This window comes from Myiozetetes cayanensis, unplaced genomic scaffold (genome assembly GCF_022539395.1).
Source record: "Myiozetetes cayanensis isolate MyiCay16 unplaced genomic scaffold, myiCay2020 scf30, whole genome shotgun sequence".
Lineage (NCBI taxonomy): Eukaryota > Metazoa > Chordata > Aves > Passeriformes > Tyrannidae > Myiozetetes > Myiozetetes cayanensis.
This window is the reverse complement of record NW_026087522.1, coordinates 233043-254438: the sequence shown is the minus strand read 5'-3', so window position 1 is coordinate 254438 and position 21396 is coordinate 233043. Positions and strand designations below refer to the sequence as shown.

The following is a 21396-nucleotide window of genomic DNA, read 5'->3' as shown; positions in this document are numbered from 1 at the left end:
CAAACAGATCCCCCCCTGCCAAACCCCCCCGCCCCAACCCACCGGGGGAGCTCAAAGAAAACAAAGTGGCACGAGAGACCCAGCCCGGATAATCTGATCCACGTGTGTTCCCCGGGACACTGAGGGGTGTTGGATGCACAGGGACACAGGGACATGGATATTTTGGTGCCAGGTGGGGAGGCAGCTCCAGCCTCGCCCGTCCCTGCACTGCCATGTGCCGACCAGCCCTCCGCAGGCTGCGGGGTGTGGGTCACGCTCAGCCCCCGGGCCCAGCTGCCTCCCACCTTGGAATTCTGCTGCTTCCCACCCAGTGAGGGCGGAGGCTCAGCCTGGAGCGCAGGGGAAGGGAATTCTCTGCTTGGCACCCGACTAAAGCACCTCGGAGCAGGATCCGGCGGCACCGCACGGCAGCGACGTCACCCGGAGCTTGGGTTTGGCAAGGACGGCCTTCCAGCTGCTCTGGGAAGCTCAGAGGCAATCAGGCTGTGGGATCCTGGAGGATGGAAGTGGCCAGAGCAACTGGAATTCCATCTGGGAGCAGTGATGGCAGCTGGGACACCCAGTGCTCCTCCACGGTAACAACCACGGGCCGAGAGGATCCCAGAGCCAGGGAAGGGAACGACATCACCAGACACCCCTAAACACTGCTGGGATGGGGGGAGATTCTGCAAAGCTGTGCCCTGCCCAGGCACCTTCATCCCTGAAATGGGGATCCCAAAGGAGCTGAGTCCCCTCTCTCCCCAGGCAAAGATCCGAGTACCGGGAAGCAGGAGCGGCTCAGCTCAGCGGGGCTGAGCTCGTGAGAGGGGAGAGGGGTTGGGAGGGTTTCATCCTAAACTACAGGAAAGGTTAATCTGGGCAAGTCCCAAAAGCACTTGAAGAGGTTTCCACGCCTCGTGGTTGCAGCAAATCACGGGGAGCCTCCCCAGGAGGCCGTTCCAGCCACGGGTTAAGAGTGTTAAACAACTGCTTTAGTGTCGGCTCCTGCCTCGGGATTCCCAGCTGGCTTTTCCCCACACCTTGGACCTCAGCAGGCTCCAGGCACCCTCCACGTGCTCCCAAGGAGGTCAGGGATGTGATTCATTCAGGGGTGGGAATCATCTGCTACGGGAGGGAGCAAACCAATCCCTAAGGCTGAGAGGAAGGCGGGAGGTTCCTGTGAGCGGATAAGGCAGGAGGCTTTATCGGAGATCCATCAGCACAACGTCCCTCTCCACCACTGACACGTGACTGCAGGTCTGGGAGAGACAAAGAGAGGGGGACAGGGGGTTACTCAGATGTTCCCAGAGCTCAGGTGACACGACCTGCAGCCGGAGTCCTTCCCAGAACAGCCCTTGGAGCCGTTCCTTGGATCACACAGCGGGACACAGACACAGATCCCTCTCCCAAACACACCCCTCTGTGCTGCCTTGCCCTGTTCCTGCAGGGAGGAGCTCCCCATCACTCCTCCAACCCCTGTAAAACGCTGGGAAGCTCCTTCACCTCCACCCTGGGAATCGCAGAGCAGCCCCTGCCAGGCTGAGCCTCCTCCCCTCCACAGGGATTTAACTCCAGAGAAGGGTCCAGCACACCAAATACCCACCCCACAGACCCAGTGGCTGAGGGGGGACTCACCGTGAAGAGAGGGGGGTCTTTGGGGTGAGGGTGGAAGCCTTTCTGGCGGCAGGACGAGATCTCCTCCAGGCCATGCTCTGTCAGCCGGAAAAACCCCGTCCTGGGCAAGGGAACACACACAGGAGCACAGGGAGCTGCTGTGGCTCCCCCTCTGCAGCCCCTGCAGGGACAGCCACGTCCTCTGGGCCTCACAGAGCACCTTTTGGGGCAGCTCATCTCAGGCAGGGGCAGAGATTGAGGTCCCCCTCTGTGTGGGACACCTCCTCCCGGGAAAGACCCCCTTTCTGGGACACTTCCTGCTTCCTGGGACACTCCTCCTCCTGGAACACCCCTCTTCCCAGCCCCAGGGCTGCAGATCACCCTCCTGTCTCAGGTGGGCAACAAGTGTCCAGACACAACCCCCTGATCCTGATCCTGATCCAGCCCAGGGGAGCTGTGGAGTCCCACGTGTGGGAAGGCTGTGGTCAAACAGCCCAGGCAGCAGAGGGAAAGGCCTTCCCCACCCCACATCCCGGTGTCCATCCCCACTCCTGGTGTCCATCCCCACTCCTGGGTGTCCATCCCCACTCCTGGTGTCCATCCCCACTCCTGGTGTCCATCCCCACTCCTGGTGTCCATCCCCACTCCTGGGTGTCCATCCCCACTCCTGGTGTCCATCCCCCACTCCTGGTGTCCATCCCCCACTCCTGGTGTCCATCCCCCACTCCTGGTGTCCATCCCCACTCCTGGTGTCCATCCCCACTCCTGGTGTCCATCCCCACTCCTGGTGTCCATCCCCACTCCTGGGTGTCCACACTCACTCCTGGGTGTCCATCCCCACTCCTGGGTGTCCATCCCCACTCCTGGGTGTCCATCCCCCACTCCTGGGTGTCCATCCCCACTCCTGGTGTCCACACTCACTCCTGGTGTCCACACTCACTCCTGGTGTCCATCCCCACTCCTGGTGTCCATCCCCACTCCTGGGTGTCCACACTCACTCCTAGGTGTCCATCCCCACTCCTGGGTGTCCACACTCACTCCTGGTGTCCACACTCACTCCTGGTGTCCATCCCCACTCCTGGTGTCCATCCCCACTCCTGGTGTCCATCCCCACTCCTGGGTGTCCACACTCACTCCTGGTGTCCATCCCCCACTCCTGGGTGTCCATCCCCACTCCTGGTGTCCATCCCCACTCCTGGGTGTCCATCCCCACTCCTGGTGTCCATCCCCACTCCTGGTGTCCATCCCCACTCCTGGGTGTCCACACTCACTCCTGGGTGTCCATCCCCACTCCTGGGTGTCCACACTCACTCCTGGGTGTCCATCCCCCACTCCTGGTGTCCATCCCCACTCCTGGTGTCCATCCCCACTCCTGGGTGTCACACTCCTCCTGGTGTCCATCCCCACTCCTGGTGTCCATCCCCACTCCTGGTGTCCATCCCCCACTCCTGGGTGTCCATCCCCACTCCTGGGTGTCCATCCCCACTCCTGGTGTCCATCCCCACTCCTGGTGTCCACACTCACTCCTGGGTGTCCACACTCACTCCTGGTGTCCATCCCCACTCCTGGGTGTCCACACTCACTCCTGGTGTCCATCCCCACTCCTGGGTGTCCACACTCACTCCTGGTGTCCATCCCCACTCCTGGGTGTCCATCCCCACTCCTGGGTGTCCATCCCCACTCCTGGGTGTCCATACTCACTCCTGGTACTTGGGAGAGCAGACGATGGCGATGGACTCCGGCAGCATCATCTGGTAGGAGCAGTGGGTGTGCAGGTCCACACTGGACAGGAAGGCTGTCTGGGTGGGATGGGTCTGGAACAGGCAGCACGTGCACAGGAGTCACGGCAGGATTGGGAAAATGGTTCCAAGGGATTGTGTCTGCCAAGGGAAGGCTGTACCAGAGGAGAAACAGCCCCTGGGATGGCACAGGGGACGCACTGGGAGGGGTTGTGCAGAATCCCAGAATGGTTTGGGTTGGGAGTGACCCTGAAGGTCATTCCATTCTACCCAGGGACACCTTCCACCAGCCCAGGTTGCTCCAAGCCCCATCCAACCTGGCCTTGGACACTTCCAGGGATCCAGGGGAAGCCTCAGCTTCTCTGGGAATTCCATCCCAGCCTCTCTCCATCCTCACAGGAGAGAATTCCTTCCCAATATCCCATCCACCCCTGCCCTGTGGCAGTGGGAAGCCATTCCCCCTTGTCCCATCACATCATTCCACGCTCTTGTCAAAATTTCCTCTCCAGCTCTCTTGTAGCTCCCCCTTTTTTTGGACTGCCCTAAAACACCAGCTCCTCTTCTCCATTTGAAGTACCAAAGGAGCTCTCCATTCCTGCCACATCTCATCAAAAAGTCCCACTTTTAGGCCCAATTCCTTGCAGGGGAATTCACACCTTTCTCAAGCACAGCAGGACCAGCACACCCCATCCTGCCCTGGCACTTCAGGATATCCCATTCCAGAGGGCTGGATGATCCCTGGCAGCCACCACCTCGCCCAGCTCCTGCCCACTTTAAGCTGGGTTTCCCACCTAAACCCCGGCTGGCAGCTCCAGGTTTTTGTGTTGCCAAGGCCAGCAGAAGGGGCACAGGAATTCCAGAGGGTCCCTGGGTGTGGCAGGGCTGGCAGGGCAGAGCTCCCCCCTCAGGGATCAGCCACATTCCCCTGCCCCAGGCTGGGAGGCAGCAGCTGCTTTCGAGAGATTACTCAGCAGCTCCAAACGTTTTCCTTGGCACAGATCCGACTGCCGAGGGCTCCGTGGGGACAGCAGGGAACTGCTGCAGCCAGGGAGGAATCTGCAGCTGGCACAGCTGCCTCAAACAGCAGCACCACTCCAGGGACACAGCATGGCAGAGGTGTCCCTGCAGCAGGAGGGCTGGGGATGCCCCGGCGGGGCCTCTGGAGTTGGATTTTAGCTGGAGGAAACTTGAGTGGCGTGTCCAGGATCCCACTTGCACAGATCCAGACTGGTTTGGGCTGGAAGGGATCTTAAAGATCACACAGTTCCATCCCCTTCCACTAGATCAGGGTGCTCCAACCTGGCCTTGGACAATCCTAGGGATGGGGCAGCCACAGCTTTTCTGGGCAACCTGTGCCAGGGCCTCCCCACCCTCCCAGGGAAGAATCCCTTCCCAATATCCCATCTACCCCTGCCCTCTGGCAGTGGGAAGCCATTCCCTGTGTCCTGTCCCTCCATCCCTTGTCCCAAGTCCCTCTCCAGCTCTTGGAGCCCCTTCAGGCCCTGGAAAGGGCTCTAAGGCCATCTAACCCTGCCCTCTCTCCTTTCCAAAGGGCCTGATGCTTTGGGAAGAGACTCAAATGTGAAAACAGGCCAGGATTTCTCCAGCAGAGAAGTGAATGAGACTGTACCAGAGGGAGAAACCCCACTAGGGAGAGAAATCAAACCAGAGGGAGAAATCCAGCTGGGGTGGGGGAGAAACTCAACCCGAGGGAGAAACCAAACCAGAGGTGAGAAACCCACCCAGGGGCTGCTGCCCAGCCCACACTCCACATCTCCTCCCATAACTCCTGCTCCCCCAGCCCTTTCCCTGCAGGCTGCAGGCAGGGGCAGGAGGCACTCACGTGGATCCAGCCCAGGGTGACGAGGCCATGCTGGTCCTGGATCAGGAACAGCTCCTCCTCGCTCTCCGTGTTGCAGTAGTCGGGGCCCCCGTGCTGCTTGGGCACGATCACGTGGGTGATGGTGAACTCGTTCCTCATCTGCAGGGCAGGGGCAGCACAGGGGGATCAGAGGGAGCACAGGCACCCCCAGACAGCAGGAAACAAGGAGCAGACGGAATTCCCTAAGATTTGGGAACTTCTCCCCAACAAGCTCGTGCACCACTCCAGTCACTGACAAAGGAGCTGCGGGGTTTTCTCCCTATTTCATTTTCCCTGCTGTGCAGAGCACCCAACAACAGCTCAGAGGACACCCACTGAAGCAAACTCAAGATGATGCCTCATCCCTAAACAATCCCCAGTGTCTGGAAGCAGCTGGATGGCAGGAAGTTGCTACATCAAACAGCTCCATTTCAAAGCAAACCCCTGCGAGTGACTCAGGGCTGGAGCTGCCAACAAAACCCGCACACGCAAAGTCCTGGGGGAGAACAGTGTCCTGTTGAAATCACCAGCTGGGACACCCCAGTCCTGCTGGCACCCAAAGGACAAGTCCCTGGAGCTCCTGTCCCCAGGACTGCCCCCAGTGCTTGTGGCAGGCACACAGAGTCAGCAGCAGCAGAGAGGAAGCGGAGCGGGCGCTCTGGTTGGCACTGAGTGCCAGGGTGAGGGAAATCCTGACCTAAAAACCTGGAAAGGGAGAGGCCAGATCCTCCCTAACGCTCCCAGGGAAGCCTGAAGCTGCACTAGAGAATTCCAGGACAAAGATCAGGCTCCTGCAGCCGTCTCCAAAGCGCTGGTGCTGTGACAAACGACCCCCTGTGCCACTCCCAAAGTCTCCTGATGGATTTGTCCCCCCTTACCAGCTTCCCACAGAGGATCCCACAGGTCTCCACACCCCGCACCGTGTTGGCATCAGCCAGCTGGAGGAATTTGTGGCACAGCTCCCTGGGGACAATGACCTGGCGAAGGACATCCACTGCTGCACCTGCGGGGAACAGGAGAGCTCAGAGACACCGGCCAGGGGTGGGGAAAGGGGGGGTGGAAATGGTCCCTCAGGGCAGCCCCAAAAAGGGATGAGGCTGCAAAAAATCCACCTGGAAGGGTTGACTGCTCTGGCTCTGCCCCTGCAGTGGCACCAAGAGATAAACGTGTCGCTGGGACACGGATAAAGGACAGGCAGCCCCTCCTTCAGAACAGAGGGGAAGAATCCTTCAGCAGGGTGTCAGAAAGGAATCCTTTGTTTGTTAGTAAAAATGAAAGCACACACACTCCCAGGAGGTCATTTAAGGTAGGATGTGTCAGTGGGCAAGAACCAGTCACTGGACGTGTCTGGATGAGTATTTTGGAGCCGTGTTTGGCAGGGTTTGGTCAGGAGGAGGATTCAATCATCCCAGCCAGGAATTCAACCCAAATGTCCAAGAAGTGCTTGGATCAAGGAAAAGCAGATAGGCTGCAGAGTGTGGAACAGCAGGAAGACTGGGCTGGAAAAGCATGGAGGGTGCATTCCCAAGAGGAGACAGTTCTGACAGTTCCCCCAGGCCCTCCAAACCTTGACTGAACAACAGGGACAACATCCAGTGACTTGGAAGAGCAACCCCCCAGAAGGGATGGAGCCACGAGCAGGTAATTCCAAGAGCCTCCCAGACAAACTGGCCACGTTTGGCTCAGCCCCAGCAAGGGACAGGGATGCTCCCAGAGGTACTAACTGGTTTCTGTGCTCCCCAGAGCACTGGGCTTCAAAGATCTGTCCACAACGGGAGGTCTGGGTGGGACAGTCCCCGCTGAGGGACTTGCTGGGTGAGCTGAAGACACTGGAACCTTTGGGGTTAAATCAGTGGGTGGCTTTTCCACTCCAGGGATGAGGGGTCCATCCAGAGACTCCGGCTCTGGCTTCCCAAACTCCTGCACTATCCTCAGGCGTTCCTTCTCCAGCTCCTGCCGCCGGATCATCTCCTCGAAGGCGTGGAACTGCTCCTGCTCCGCCTGCTGCTGCTTCATCAGGGCCACACGGCTCTTCTCCTGCTCCAGCTGCTGCTGCAAAGCCAAAGGGGGTGCAAATTACTCTTCCTCCTCCTTCCCTAAGGAGAAATATCCCGAGGGATCTGATCAGAGATGGGAACACGGGGGCCTCTGTGCCGCAGACCCCCAGCAGTCCCGGGCTGCTTCAGAGGGGTCTGCAAAGAGCATTCCCTGCAGGAAGCTTCAGCTTGCAGAGATCCACACTTCCATCAGCAGAGACCAGGGCAGTAAAACCTCTGCCTTACCCCTCCCTCTTCCACAGAAACACAACTCCAGAGGGTTGTTTTCCCTCTATCCCGTCCCCCAAATCCCACTCGTCCGCAGCAAAACCCACCCCGGAGGTTTCTGCTCTGCCCACACAAGCCCCCATCCAACAAAACCTGGATTTCGTGCTGGGACAAAAGAGAATTAACCAACCAAACAGCCCCAGCTCTTCCAGCTGCACAAGGAAGAGAGACTCAGATCCACCTGCAGCGGCAGCCCTGTGCTGCAGGGGGGGATCCCCACACACACCGGCCATTCCCCAGCACCCAGGGAGCCCTGGAGAGCCCTCTCCCAAACCCTTGGTGGCTGAGGGTCTCCTGGGGGAGACCCTGGAGCAGACAGGCCTCCAGTCTGCTCTCACTCACCTCCTGCTCCTTGTACTTAGCATAGTCCTGGGCGTACCTCTTTAGCAGCTCCTCCTTGAGCTCTTCCGCTCTGGGAAAGGCTACTTCCTTCAGCTTCTGGGGGAGGAACACAGGGAGAAATCAGAGTGGCAACAAAACCGGCCCTGAGCAGCTGCAGGGAGCCCAAAACCACCCCCAAAATCACAAACCATAACTCAGAGAATCATGGAATTGTTTAGGAGGAAAATACCTCCAAGGTCATCAAGTCCAACCTTTCCCCCTGCACTGCCATGTCCATCACTAATCCATGTCCCCAGGGGCCACATCCAAGTGCTTTACACACTTCCAGGGATGCTGATTCAGCTGCTGCCTTGGGTAGGATGTGCCAGGGCTGGACAATATTTTTGGGGAAGGAATTTTCCCAATATCCAACCTAAATATTCTGTGGCACAGCCAGAGGCCATTCCCTCTCCTCCTGTCCCTGTTCCCTGGGAGTAGAGCCCAACATACCCCCATTTCCCCCTCCTGTCAGGGATTGCAGAGCCAGAAGGTCCCCCCTGAGCCTCCTTTTCTCCAGGCTGAGCCCCCCCAGCTCCCTCAGCTGCTCCTGCTGCTCCAGCCCCTTCCCTGGCCACGCTCCAGCCCCTCCATGTCCGTCTTGGAGAGGAGCCCAGAACTGAACTCCCAGGGGTCAGGACTGCCCGGCCATGCCACAGCTTCCCAGTGTTTGTGTGGATCCCTCATCCCAGAGCCATGAACACCCCAGGTCGGTGATTGCCAGGACGTTTCCCTTCAGGACCTGGCGATGTCCCCACTCACTCTGACCGTCTCCCTCTTCTCGGGAATGACGGCGGTTTTGTAGTCGCGGTGCTGCGGCAGCTTCTCGATGAAGAGCCTGGAAAAAGGGGGCACAAACTGCACTTTGGGATCGTGGCAGGAAGGGACAGACACAAAGAGAGTCGGTGGCACTTTGGGGGTGCAGATCCCTGGGTCCTGGGCTGCCCATCAGGACAGTGTTCCTGCAGGAAAACCTCCACCAGCCCTCGGAGCACACAGACCTCGTTCCGTCCCACGGGAGCACCTCACACGGGCTGTGATTCCACCTGGGCTCTGCAGATGACCCTCAGGGACAAACACCCTCGTTTTGAACAGAATCATTAACAAGCTGGCCTGAAGCACCAAGGGCACAGCAGTGATGCAGGAGGCGCTCGGGCACCTGCCAGAGCATCCCAAGATTTCAGTCCCTCGGCTGGCTCAGGGCTCACTGTCCTTCTGTCCTGGCATTCCAGCCTGGGGAGCAGTTCCTGTGCTGGCTTTGGGGAGGGAAATCACAATATCAGCCCACTCCCAGCATGGGAGCAGGGAACACTGTGGCTCCTCTACAGATGGGATAACTGTTTATGCCCTCATAGAATCCCACACTGGGTTGGGTTGGGAGGGACCTCAAAGCCCATGCAGTTCCACCCCCTGCCGTGGGCAGGGACACCTTCCACTGTCCCAGGTTGCTCCAACCTGGCCTTGGACACTTCCAGGGATGGGGCAGCCACAGCTTCTCTGGGAATTCCATCCCAGCCTCTCCCCACCCTCATAGGGAGGAATTCCTTTGCAATATCCAGCCCAAATCTTTCCTGTTCCCCCTTATCCTATGACTGTCTGCCCATGTGAAAAATCCCTCTCCCTCTTTTTCACAAGCCTCCTTTAAGTCCTGGAGGGCCACAATGAGGTCCTTCCATGGAGCTCTGCAGGAAATGAAGGTGAAGATGCAGAGGGAGTTGTGCAGGCACTAAAGCCAGGGGGGAAAGCCCACAAACACAGGGCAGCTCCCTCTGGCTCAGGTGTGGGACACTCTGAGTTACCCTGTGGCCAAGTCCCCAGGGGTGACAGGGGGCTCAGGCTGAGCTCAGGCCGGGCTTAGCTGGGCCCCTGCCTCCTGCAAGTGGAGCTGTGCTGGCTCTGGGCATCCACAAAGCTCTGGGATTAACCCCAAATCCCCCTCCTCCCTGGCTCTTTGCCACACAGCTCCAGCACCCAAAGGATACTCCAGCTCCAGAGAGCGGCCCCGTTCCCAGGCACAAGGAGTAAAGGAATGAGAGGACTGGACTGTGCCCCAGGGAGCAGCACAACCCAAGCAGAGCCAAGAGGGAAAATCTCAGCAGGGACAGAGACCCTTCACTCTGAGAAACCCCTGTGTGTGTGTGCAGCAAACAACCCCAGCTGCTCCAAACCCTCCGTCCTCGGGGAGAAGGAAAGGACTTTTTGCCACCCTGAAGGCTCCTGGTTGCCCAGGGAGAGGGTGAGGACGGCAGGATCAGCAGCCATGGAGCCCCAGGGACCCCCTGGATCCAGCCCAAAGCCCCAGCAAGGTCCCTGCTCCCAGCTGGGGGTGTGAATTAGGTCACTGTGCCGAGGAGACACAACAAGGCCCCGAGCGAGCACTGCCAGCAGCTTGTGGATTAAAATGGAAGGGATTAATTAGGGAGGATTAAGAGCAGATGCTGGGCCTGGGGAGGATGGAAAAACCAGCGGGGACAGCTGGGTTTCCACAAGTCAGGAAGTGGGGGGAAAAAAGCAGGCGGGAGGAGGAGAGGAGGGGAAAATTTGGGGGCGGGAACAGCCCACATCTCCTATCAACAGCCCCACTGAGGTCTGGCAGGACCAGAACCTGCAGCTCCCACCTGCAGGAGCTTTGGGCTTGTTCAAACCCCTGCTGCTCCCCAGCCCAGTGCAGCAGTAGCTGTTTGGCACCCAGCAGCCCCAGCCCAGGCTATTTTTAAGCCCAGCTCTGGAGCACAGGCCAAGCTGGCGGCTCCCAAATCCCTGTGACACCCTCCCTTGAGCTGATCCCAGCAGCACCAAACCAGGGAGCCCAAGCACCTCACAAAAGTTGTGGCTTGTTGCTTTTTCCTTTCATGTTTGGCTCTGCCAAAAATCAACCCGAGTGTTCCTGGCGGGGATCCAAGGAAAACAACCCCTCAGATCAGCGGAAAAGGAGCTGCTCGGGATGGCAGGCAAGGAAAGGCTTATCAGGTGATGAGATATGGGTTAAAATCCAGCCTGGTTATTCCTAGAGATAGCCATGGAATCATGGAATGGGTTGGGTTGGAAGGGACCTTAAAACTCATCCAGTTCCCACCCCCTGCCATGGGCAGGGACACCTTTCATAGACCAGGTTGCTCCAGCCTGGCCTTGGACACTTCCAGGGATCCAGGGGCTCCTCTGGGAATTCCAGCCCAGCCCCTCAACACCCTCACAGCCAACAATTCCTTCCCCATATCCCATCTAGCCCTGCCCTCTGGCAGTGGGAAGCCATTCCCTGTGTCCTGTGCCTCCATCCCTTGTCCCAAATCCCTCTCCAGCTCTCCCGGAGCCCCTTTAGGCCCTGCAAGGGGCTCTCAGGTCTCCCTGGATCCTTCCCTTCTCCAGGATAACACCCCAGCTCTCCCAGCCTGGTGCCATTCCTGGGAAAGGGAGAGCAGAGCAAGCCCACGAGAGGCTCCATTTCCCAGTGGATCAGGACATGCACAGGTTTCCCACCCTGGGCTGAAAATTCCAGGGAAAACTGCTGGAAAGAGCCACCCCAGCACCTCTCAGAGCCACAGGGAATCAGCCAAGGTGCTTTCAGTTTGTTTAGTTAAAAAGTTCCTCCTCCAGCTCCCAGCTGCGTAACCAGCCTGGAAACCTTCCCGAGGGTGTTTTACACTTCCCAGCTCCCTGTGCAGCCTCCCAGGGCCCTGCTCCCATGCCCATAAAAGCTCAGGAAGTGCAAGGCGGGAAGAAAAGCCTAATCAGGGAAAAATGTGTTGGATTTTCAAGGGGCAGGAACCTGCACAAGGGGCAGGGGAGGGGGGGAAATGCCCACGGAGGTGCCACCCGTGTTCTGGGTAAAGCAGGTGGTGTGGGCACAGCACAGACCTCACCAGGGGCACTGTGGGGAGGTGGGAAGGGCAGGATTTTTCCCCAAAAAAACTACAGGAAGAGGCCACTGTGACAGTGGGGGATTTTCTGAGGATGACAGTTTTCAGCCCTTCAAACACCAACAGGGCATTTGAGGGAGGGAATTATAATCCTTCTGAAATGTAAAAAACAGCTCTGAAATGTAAAAAGAAATCTCCAGCTGGTCCCTGCCCCTGAAGAAGGGACTCACTCAGGCTGTAGTAACTGAGAGTAGAACAGGCTTTGCAGGTGGTTTATTGGAGAAACCACCACCCAACCTCAATCCTTCCCAGGATACGGGATACTGATATCCCTGGGGATGGATCCCTGCCAATCCATATGATGTCACAACCCAGCCAGTGAAAAAACAAGGCCAATTTAGCCCCTCTGTGGTGATAAAACACCCTGAAGCTTTGACTTACAGGTGGACAGAGTGAACCACAACAAGTTCCACCTCGACAGGAGGAAGAACTTCCTTCCATGGAGGTGGCAGAGCCTGGAACAACTGCCCAGGGAGGGTGTGGAGTCTCCCTCTCTGGAGATATCTCAAACCCCTCTGGACATGTCCCTGTGTCACCTGCTCCAGGTGGGTTGGGGTTTGCACTGGGTGATCTCCAGAGGTCCCTTCCACCCCTAACAATTCTGGGATTCTGGGTTCTCTCAGCTGAGTTTGTGGGTTTTTACTTCACACTTCTATGACCCTGCCTGGCCAGTCCACCCCAAACCCCAGAGTTCCCTTCCCCCCCTAACAACTGTGGGATTCTGGGAACTTTTCCAGGTCAGCTGCATCTGTGGGTTTGTGTCTCACACCTTCAGACACACATCTCACCTCACATCTGACCCCCCAAAAGAGCCCCACCCACCCTGCCTACCCATCCCAAAACGCCTCCCTGCTCAGCCCAGAGCTCAGCCCAGAGCCCCAAAACCCAGCCCAGAGCCCCAAATCCAACCCAGAGCCCAACCCAGAGCACAGAGCCCAACCCAGAGCACAGAGCCCAACCCAGAGCCCAATCCAGCCCAGAGCCCAAAACCCAGCCCAGAGCCCCAAATCCAGCCCAGAGCCCCAAAACCCAGCCCAGAGCCCAACCCAGGGCCCAAAATCCCAGAGCCCAACCCAGGGCCCAAAATCCAGCCCAACCCAGAGCTCAGCCCAGAGCCCAATCCAGCCCAGAGCCCAGCCCAGAGCCCAAAACCCAGCTCAGAGCCCCAAACCCAGCCCAGAGCCCAGCCCAGCCCAGCCCAGAGCCCAACCCAGGGCCCAAAACCCAGCCCAGAGCCCCAAAACCCAGCCCAGATCCCAGAGCCCAGCCCAAAGCCCAAAATCCAGCCCAGAGCCCAAAACCCAGCCCAGAGCCCAAAACCCAGCCCAGCCTCAGCCCAAGCCCAGCCAGCCCAGAGCCCAACCCAGGGCCCCAAGAAACCCAAGCCCAGAGCCCCAAAGCCCATCCCAGAGCCCCAAAACCCATCCCAGAGCCCCAAAACCCAGCCCAGAGCCCCAAACCCAGCCCAGAGTCCAAAACCCATCCCAGAGCCCCCAAACCCATCCCATCCCATCCCAGCCACTCTTACGTGATGTACTTGTTGTAGAGGATGAAGGCGTGCTCGGCGTTGCCCTCCTCCGCGTACACCGCCGCCATGCGCAGCATCTCCACCCCCGAGCGGTAGTAGCGGCGCGGGGGGATGTCCTCGCTCACCTCCACGCTGCTTCCCGCCTGGATCAGCCTCCTCACGCGCTCCTCCGGCGGGAGCCCCGGCATGGTCACACACATGGAGCGCAGCCCTGCGGGGCGGGAGGGACCGGCATGGACCCGCATGGACCGGCAGGGACCGGGAGGGACCGGCAGGGACCGGGAGGGACCGGCAGGGACGGGGAGGGACCGGGAGGGACCGGGCACTGGCACCGGGGAGGGACGCGCGGGATCCACCGGACAGGACACACCCGCCCCCTGCCACGGCACAGGCACCCCGACCACCCCACGGACATCCCAACACTCCCAAAGACACCCCAACCATCCCACAGACACCCCAATAATCCCAGACACCTCGACTATTCCAGACACCCCGACTACCCCACAGACACAGCAACAATCCCACCCTGTCCCTTAGAGCATTGTCCAAATGTTCCTGGAGCTCTGGTTCAAACCCTGGGGATCCTGTTCTAGTCCCTGTCCCAGCCCCTATCCCAGTCCCTGTTCCAGTCCCTATTCCAATCCCTATTCCAGTCCCTATTCCAGTCCCTATCCCACTCCCTATCCCAGTCCTTATTCCAATCCCTATCCCAGTCCCTGTTCCACTCCCTACTCCACTCCCTATTCCAATCCCTGTCCCAGTCCCTATCCCAGCCCCTGTCCCAGTCCCTGTCCCCATCCTGAGCTGCCTCATCCAGGTTCCTCAGGATTGTCTCTCCCTGACCCAAACCACCCCCCCTCAGCAGGAAAACATTCAATCCACGAGTCAAGCCGGGTCCTGAGGGAGAAATCTGGGAAGAGCCCAGCTCTGTTTGGACACAGCACTGGGATATTCTCCTTTATGGGCTCAGAGCAGCTGCAAATCCAGCCCCTGGCATTAATTTATGTAATTTTATACACACAAAAATATAATAAATGAAAGTATGTTATATGGAATGACACAAAATTAATATAATACATAAAAATAGATAATATATTAGAATATAATAAATATTACATTAATAAAATCAATGACAAAATATATAATAATATATAAAATATATCATATTAATGTAATTAATATAATATATAGCAGTATTTTAATATACGTGAATATAAAATTAAGAGCATGTATTAGATATAAAATTACACAATATATATTGTAATATATTAATATATTAATGCATGTATAAAATACAATATATTAATGTATTAACATATTAATATACTAACATATTAATATATCAACATATTAATACATTAATAATAATTAGTGATCTAGTATATTGTAATATACGAATGTATATTATATTAATAAAAGTAATATAAGCCATAATATAACATAGAATTTATAATGCATTACATATTATTAATAATATAATAACTATTATATATATTTTATATATATGTAACTATTATAACTATATATATAACTATATATATATATAAACTATATATATATATATAAAGAAATATATATATATGTGTGTGAACAAATAGAAACCAATATAATCCTGTCAGTCCCTGGGCATGAATTCCAAGCTCTGATGGGTTTGGTGCCTCCAAATCCCACCCAAGGCAGCTCTTCCCGCTCGTTTCCCCGCAGGACAAACCCGGTGATGGTGCCCAGTTTGGGGCCAAGGAGTTTCCCAGGAGTTTTTCCAGCCCCACAGGAGTTTCCAGCCCCGCAGGCTTTTCCTTATGGGATGTGGACGGTGCCAAAGGACCCTCCCGGACCCCTCCTCATCCCAAACTCTCAATCCCTCTCTCCCGGCGCTGTGGGAGTGGCCCCTTTCCCTCTGGGGGTTCAGCTTCCCAAGGGGAAGATCCCGCAGCCAGAGCCTTCCCGAGCACCTCCCCCAGACAGAACCCCCACCCCGACCTGCCCTCCATGCCAGCCCCCACACAACCGGCGGCCTCTCCTGCCCCTCGTTCCTCTCCCCCATCCCGGGGTCCCTCCCCATCCCAGGCCCCACTCCCGGACCTGCCGCCACCTTCCCCTCGCCACTTCCGGGTTCTTCCCCGCCCGCCGCCGCCCCGCCCCTCCAGCCTCGCTCCCGCCGGCCAATCCGGAGCCGCCGCCACATCCGGGCAACGCCGCCTCCCCCCCCCCCGCGCTTCCGCCCTCACTGCCCTCAGCGCGACGTCAGCGTGGTGACGTCACACTTAAAGGGGCAGCGCAGCGCCCTCGACTCCGGCCCAGCCCAAAACTGGCCCTTCTGACCCCAAAGGGGCCTTTCTGACCCCAAAATTGACCCTTCTGACCCCAAAACCGGCCCTTCTGACCCCAAAACTGGCCCTTTTGACCCCAAAATTGGCCATTCCCACCCCAAAACCGGCCCTTCTGATCCCAAAAACCAGCCTTTCTTGCCCCAAAACTGGCACTTCTGACCCCAAAACCGGTCCTTGTTGCCCCAAAACCAGCCCTTCTGACCCCAAAACTGGCCCTTCTTGCCCCAAAACCGGCCCTTCTGTCCCCAAACTGAGCCCTTCTGTCCCCAAACTGGCCTTTCTGACCCCAAACCGGCCCTTCTGACCCCAAAACCGGCCTCTTGTTGCCCCAAAACCGGCCCTTCTGACCCCAAAACTGGTCCTTCTTGTGCCAAAACTGGCCCTTCTGACCCCAAAACTGGCTCTTCTGACCCCAAAACCGGCCCTTCTGACCCCAAAACCAGTCCTTCTCACCCCCAAACCAGCCTTTCTGACTCCAAACCAGCCCTTCTTGCCTCAAAACTGGCCCTTCTGACCCCAAAACCGGCCCTTCTTGCCTCAAAACTGGCCCTTCTCACCCCAAAACCGGCCCTTCCCACCTCAAAACTGGCCCAACAGCCCCGAGCTGAGCCTTCCAGGCTCCTCAGGGAGGAATTTCCCAGGGGGAAAATCACGGCCCCACCACACAGGTCTGACACACTTGCAGAGGTTTTTACTTCAGCAAAAACCAGTGAAAAGCAGAGAAAATAAAATAAAATAAAATCCTGTATTTTCAGGCCAAATCCTCTTTCTTGTCGTATCATGGAGGACACCAAGAAAAGCCCTTTTGGATGGAGGTTAAGGGGGTGCTCCTTTGGGATTCTCCCAGTCCTTGTTTATCCCCCACATCCCCTCTGGGAGTGGAGTTCTGGTGTAAAAGAGTAAAAAAAATTCCCTGTGAGATCCATAAAAAACATCAGGAGGGGTGGAGAGAGAGAGGAAAGAGAGGAAAATGGAAAACTGCAGAGCCCTGCTGAGCTGAGCTGGCAGTTCCAGCCCCTCATTCCCGCTGTTCCAGCCCCTCATTCCCGCTGTTCCAGCCCCATCCCGGCGCTCCCTGGGGCAGGGCTGAGTCCATGGCCGGGCTGTTGGGGTGTCAGGACGTTCCCTGCTCCGTCCCCGCGTGTTTCCTGCGCCGGTGCCGGCGTCTCCTGGCGGGTGTGGCCTCCTGGGAGCGCTGGGAATTCTGGGGGTGGGGGCAGGAGAGTCCCTTGGGTGCCCCCCAACAGTTCCTGGGGGCCAGGCTGCTCATCCTCCTCTGCTCCTCCTGCCCCAAATCCAGGGGGTTTGCCGGGGCCTTGGGGCGGGGCTGGTGCTTCCTCTTGGCCCTGCCAGCATTCCTGGAAGGAAAAGAATTAAAAAAAATCAGGAATCAGCCCAATTGAACCCCAACAAGGGAGGGTTGTGAACCCCCTGAGGGCTCAACCAGTGCCTGGTCCTGAAAGGGGGGACATCCAGGAAGAACGCCCAGCTCAAGGGAAAATGGGGTGGGAAAGGGAGAAAAGGGGGGGAAAAGAGGGTGAAAGTGGGAGAAAATGAGGCAGAAATGGGGAAAAAAATGGGAAAAATGGTGTTAAAATGGGTATAAAGTGAGTCTCTGGGGACATGGGGCCCTGCTGGGCCTGGAATGGGGGGAAAACAGGGAAAAATGGGAAAAATTTGGGGGAAAATGGGGTAAAAGGGAAAAAAATGAGGTGAAAATGGGGGGAAAATGGGAAAAAACAGGGAGGGGAAATGGGGAAAAAAGGGGGAAAAACTAGGGAAAAACAAGGGAAAGAAAGGGAAAGAAAGGGAAAGAAAGGGAAAGAAAGGGAAAGAAAGGGAAAGAAAGGGAAAGAAAGGAAAAGGAAAGAAAGGGAAAGAAAGGGAAAGAAAGGGAAAGAAAGGGAAAGAAAGGGAAAGAAAGGGAAAGAAAGGGAAAGAAAGGGAAAGAAAGGGAAAGAAAGGGAAAGAAAGGGAAAGAAAGGGAAAGAAAGGGAAAGAAAGGGAAAGAAAGGGAAAGAAAGGGAAAGAAAGGGGGAGGAAAAAGGGGAGAAAAAAGGGGAGGAAAAAAAAGGGGGGAGGAAAAAAAAGGGGGGAGGAAAAAAAAGGGGGGAGAAAAAAAAGGGGGGAGGAAAAAAAAGGGGGAGGAAAAAAGGGGGGAGGAAAAAAGAAGGAAAAAGGGGGAGGAAAAAGGGGGAGGAAAAAGGGGGAGGAAAAAAAAAGGGGAGGAAAAAGGGGGAGGAAAAAAGGGGGGAGGAAAAAAAAAAAAGGGGAGGAAAAAAAAAGGGGGAGGAAAAAAAGGGGAGGAAAAAAAGGGGAGGAAAAAAAAGGGGAGGAAAAAAGGAGGAAAAAAAAAGGGGGAGGAAAAAAAAGGGGAGGAAAAAAAAGGGGGGAGGAAAAAAAAGGGGGGAGGAAAAAAAAGGGGGGAGGAAAAAAAAGGGGGGAGGAAAAAAAGGGGAGGAGGAAAAGGGAGGGGGAAACAAGGGAAAAAAACCAGGAGGAAATGGAAAAAAAGGAAGAAATGGGCTGAAAATCAGGGGAGAAAGGGAAAAACCCTCCTGATTTCCCCCAGCAAGGGAAGTTCCCAGCAGGGAACATTTCCCACGCCCCTCAGAGCAGGGCTGGCCAAGCCCTGGCTCCACAGGTGGAGAACATTCCAGCCCCACTGGGGACCTCCCCACTGCCACAGTGACCATTCCAGGGACAAACAAACACCTACCTGGGCACTGCCAGGGGGGGCTGGGCCGATCCAGGCAGGGGGGCTTTGACAGAACACCCAAGCTGCTTTGGGGGGTGTTCTGGGGCGCTGCTTTTTTCTCTGAAGGGGCCTGAGCTCGAACTCTTCAGTCCACACTTCCTTCAAGAGAATTCTGGATGTTCCTGTGCCCACTGAGGGATCTCATCAGCTCCCCCCCCACACCCCAAACACCACCCCCTCCCTTGGGCTGGAAAGGGAAGGGCCAAGGGAAAGAAAAGGAAAGAAAAGGATCTTTAAAGCCATCCCAGAATCCCAGAATGGGTTGGGTTGGAAGGGATCTTAAAGCCCACCCAGTGCCACCCCCTTCCACCTTCCACCAGCCCAGGCTGCTCCAACCCGGCCTTGGACACTCCCAGGGATCCTGGGGCAGCCACAGCTTCTCTGGGAATCCCACCCCAACCCCTCCCCACCCTCCCAGGGAAGAATCCTTTCCCAATATCCCATCTAACCCCACCCTCTGTGAGTTTTAGACCATTCCCAATGTCCTGTTCTCCCCGCCCATTCTCCCACCTCCCTTCCTGGAGCCATCCACTTTATCCCCCTATTCCTTTCCAGCAGCATTCCCAGGGGCCCAGCACTCACTTCTGGACACACCAGGACTCACTTTTTCCCAGCTCTGTTCCTGAGATCCTGGATGTAGTTGCTTCTCTCTATGGGATGCCCTCGGGATTTGTTGAACACTGCAGAGGTGGGGACAGGACAGGTCTGAGTCACGAGTTTTGGGGCTTCACAAGGATTTTAACCCCTTCAAGCAAGCACAGCTGCCCTCCCTGCAGCCACCCCAAACCTTCAGGAGACACCCCAAATTCCCCCCCCCATCCAATCCAGAGCCCACACTCACACTCTATGGCAGCGTTGGGCTCCATGCCTTCCACATCAATCAGGTACCTGAGCAAGAAAACCCTGATTAAACCCAATTAACAAGGGAAAAACAAACAGCTCGGGGGTGATTCCAACAGCAGGAAGAGCTGGGAGGTTGGCAGAGCTTTTATTTAGGTGCCAGGCTGGGGTAGCAGCATCTGCTGTGCTGAAATTGGGGTAAAAAGTGACAGCCTGTGGAGGGCTGGGATTACACAGATCACCTGACTCTGCTTCCTTGGCATTGTTTCCTCCTGGAAATGCCCCCCCTGAACCCCCTGTGACGAGGACAACTCACCTGCACACCAGGTAGCCAGTCCTGTTCAAGCCATGGGTGCAGTGAACCCCGATGAGTTTGTCTGCAACACCCAAACAGGAGGATGTTTGAGTTCCCCTTTCCCCCCAAATCCCCCCCAGAACCAGCCCCTCTGCACTAACCCCTCCATCAGGCACCAATAAACTGCCACACTCAACATCCCATCACCATATTTACACCTAATTATGTGTAATTTATTTATTAATGTTTACTTTTACCTTCTCTTGCCGACTGTTATTTATTTATTGTGTCCAATTTTATTTATGTCAACCTCTTGCCTCGACATTCCCAAGCCCAAGGGAAGGGAAAAGAAGTCCCTGCTGCCCCCTAAAACCCCAGCACTGGGACAGCAGGGACAGCCACGCTCACCATTGTCCTTGTTGTCGTTCAGGAACTTCTTCACCACGCACTTGAACTGGAAAATGGTCTGTTTGTTGGGGATTTCGTGCCCCATGGTCAGGATCTTCGAGTAGCAGAGCGTGGCTGGGAGCTCCTGCGAGGAAGGACAGCCCATCATTTCCAGGAAAAAAAAGGTTTTAAAAAATTAATTAATGAACCAGAAGCCCAGAAAATGAGATTTTCCGATTGAGCAGCAACACAATTTTGGGTTAAAACCCCTCTGCTTCGCTCCTTTGACACAGCACCAAATTCCCACGTTATTTTTCCCGCCTCCCTTTGCTCCCTGGGGAGGGCACCCAGAGGCTGGAACGCTTTTCCAAGCCGTTTTCCACATGCCCAGAGCCGTTTCCAACCAGGAGATCCCACAAAAAAACAGCTTTAGGGCAGCCCCAAACTCGTGCTGGTTCCCCAGGGTGGTCCCTGAGCGAGGACAAAGACCCCCCGTGGGGTTCCAATGGTTCATCTCAGCCCCTGCCAGAGATCCCAGCGCCTCCCACTCTTCCAATTCCCCTCCTGGAAGCAAATCCTGCCCGTCCCCAGCCCCACCTCTGGCCCGTAGTAGCGCCGGGTGTAGGTGAGGTCGATGATCAGCCCCAGCTCCTCCTTCCTCTCCCTGATTTTCCTGAGGAGGTCGTGGGGAGAAAACCTTTCCTCTGGAGAGAGATTCCTGTCAAAACTCTGAGGGGAAACCGCGTTTCAGAGCAGGCTTTAAACTCCCTCCCTGAAACCCCATTAAGTGCCCCTTTCCCGGGGCTGTTCCCCCCCACCTTAGAGCCGGGGGGTCCCTCACCTTCTTCAGAGGCACCTTGAAGGCGATGAAGCGCGTTCCTGGGATCCTCCTGCCCAGGGGGATGTAGTCTGTCCACCTGGATCGGGGCACGGGGTGGGTTAAACTGAGGGAGAGACCCTCAGGCCTGGGACCCACGAACAGCTCCAGGCCCGGGACCCTCCAAGCCCCCGGTTTGAGGCTCTCCAACCCTTCCAGACCCAGCGGCCCGCGGGCCCCACAGCCCCCCTGTCCCTCAGGCGTGGCCGCCGGGGCCGGGCAGGGCCGCACTCACCGCTCGGGGACCCGGGACGCCATGATGGCGATGGCGCTGCGTCACTTCCGCTCTCACCCCGCCCCTCGCGCGGGCACAGCGAGGCCACGCCCATGACGAAGGCCACGCCCCGCAGCGCTGAGACCACGCCCATAAGTGTGAGGCCACGCCCATGGTGTGAGGCCACGCCCATGGATGGAAAGGATACGCCTATACGCTGTGAGGCCACGCCCCCCGCGGCGCTGCGGGGCTCTGGCGCCGCCTAGCGGTCACGGGTGGGAGTGACAGCGGTGGGACGGGACAGGGAGAGGGACAGGGATAGGGAGAGGGACAGGGACAGGAAGAAGGACAGGGA

The 21396-nt window shown here is 56.7% G+C and overlaps 2 protein-coding genes across 6 annotated transcripts; both read right to left on the bottom strand.

Moving 5' to 3' along the window:
* Nucleotides 1–89: 89 nt before the first annotated feature.
* On the bottom strand, nucleotides 90–15465 carry STAMBP (STAM binding protein). Of its 2 annotated transcripts, none has more exons than XM_050325729.1 (10): nucleotides 15423–15465; nucleotides 13341–13551; nucleotides 8658–8733; nucleotides 7860–7955; nucleotides 6918–7245; nucleotides 6072–6196; nucleotides 5176–5313; nucleotides 3295–3407; nucleotides 1615–1714; nucleotides 90–1238 (listed from the first exon to the last, which is right to left on the bottom strand). In XM_050325729.1, the coding sequence occupies exons 2-10, from the start codon at nucleotides 13538–13540 to the stop codon at nucleotides 1182–1184; spliced, it is 1233 nt and encodes a 410-aa protein (XP_050181686.1). In that variant the 5' UTR covers nucleotides 13541–13551; nucleotides 15423–15465; the 3' UTR covers nucleotides 90–1181. The 2 variants fall into 2 exon arrangements, with proteins under 2 accessions (XP_050181686.1, XP_050181687.1); XM_050325730.1 differs by having other exon boundaries at nucleotides 6918–7242.
* Nucleotides 15466–16341: 876 nt separating this feature from the next.
* Nucleotides 16342–21127, bottom strand: DUSP11 (dual specificity phosphatase 11). 4 transcript variants are annotated; one of them, XM_050325734.1, is made up of 9 exons: nucleotides 21063–21127; nucleotides 20792–20867; nucleotides 20548–20679; nucleotides 19972–20095; nucleotides 19585–19645; nucleotides 19270–19316; nucleotides 19033–19108; nucleotides 18390–18527; nucleotides 16342–17028 (listed from the first exon to the last, which is right to left on the bottom strand). In XM_050325734.1, exons 1-9 carry the CDS (start codon nucleotides 21083–21085, stop codon nucleotides 16785–16787), a joined length of 921 nt encoding a protein of 306 aa, XP_050181691.1. In that variant the 5' UTR covers nucleotides 21086–21127; the 3' UTR covers nucleotides 16342–16784. The 4 variants fall into 4 exon arrangements, with proteins under 4 accessions (XP_050181691.1, XP_050181692.1, XP_050181693.1 ...); XM_050325735.1 differs by lacking the exon at nucleotides 16342–17028 and having other exon boundaries at nucleotides 18390–18523; XM_050325736.1 differs by lacking the exon at nucleotides 16342–17028 and having other exon boundaries at nucleotides 18399–18527; nucleotides 19011–19108.
* Nucleotides 21128–21396: the final 269 nt, after the last annotated feature.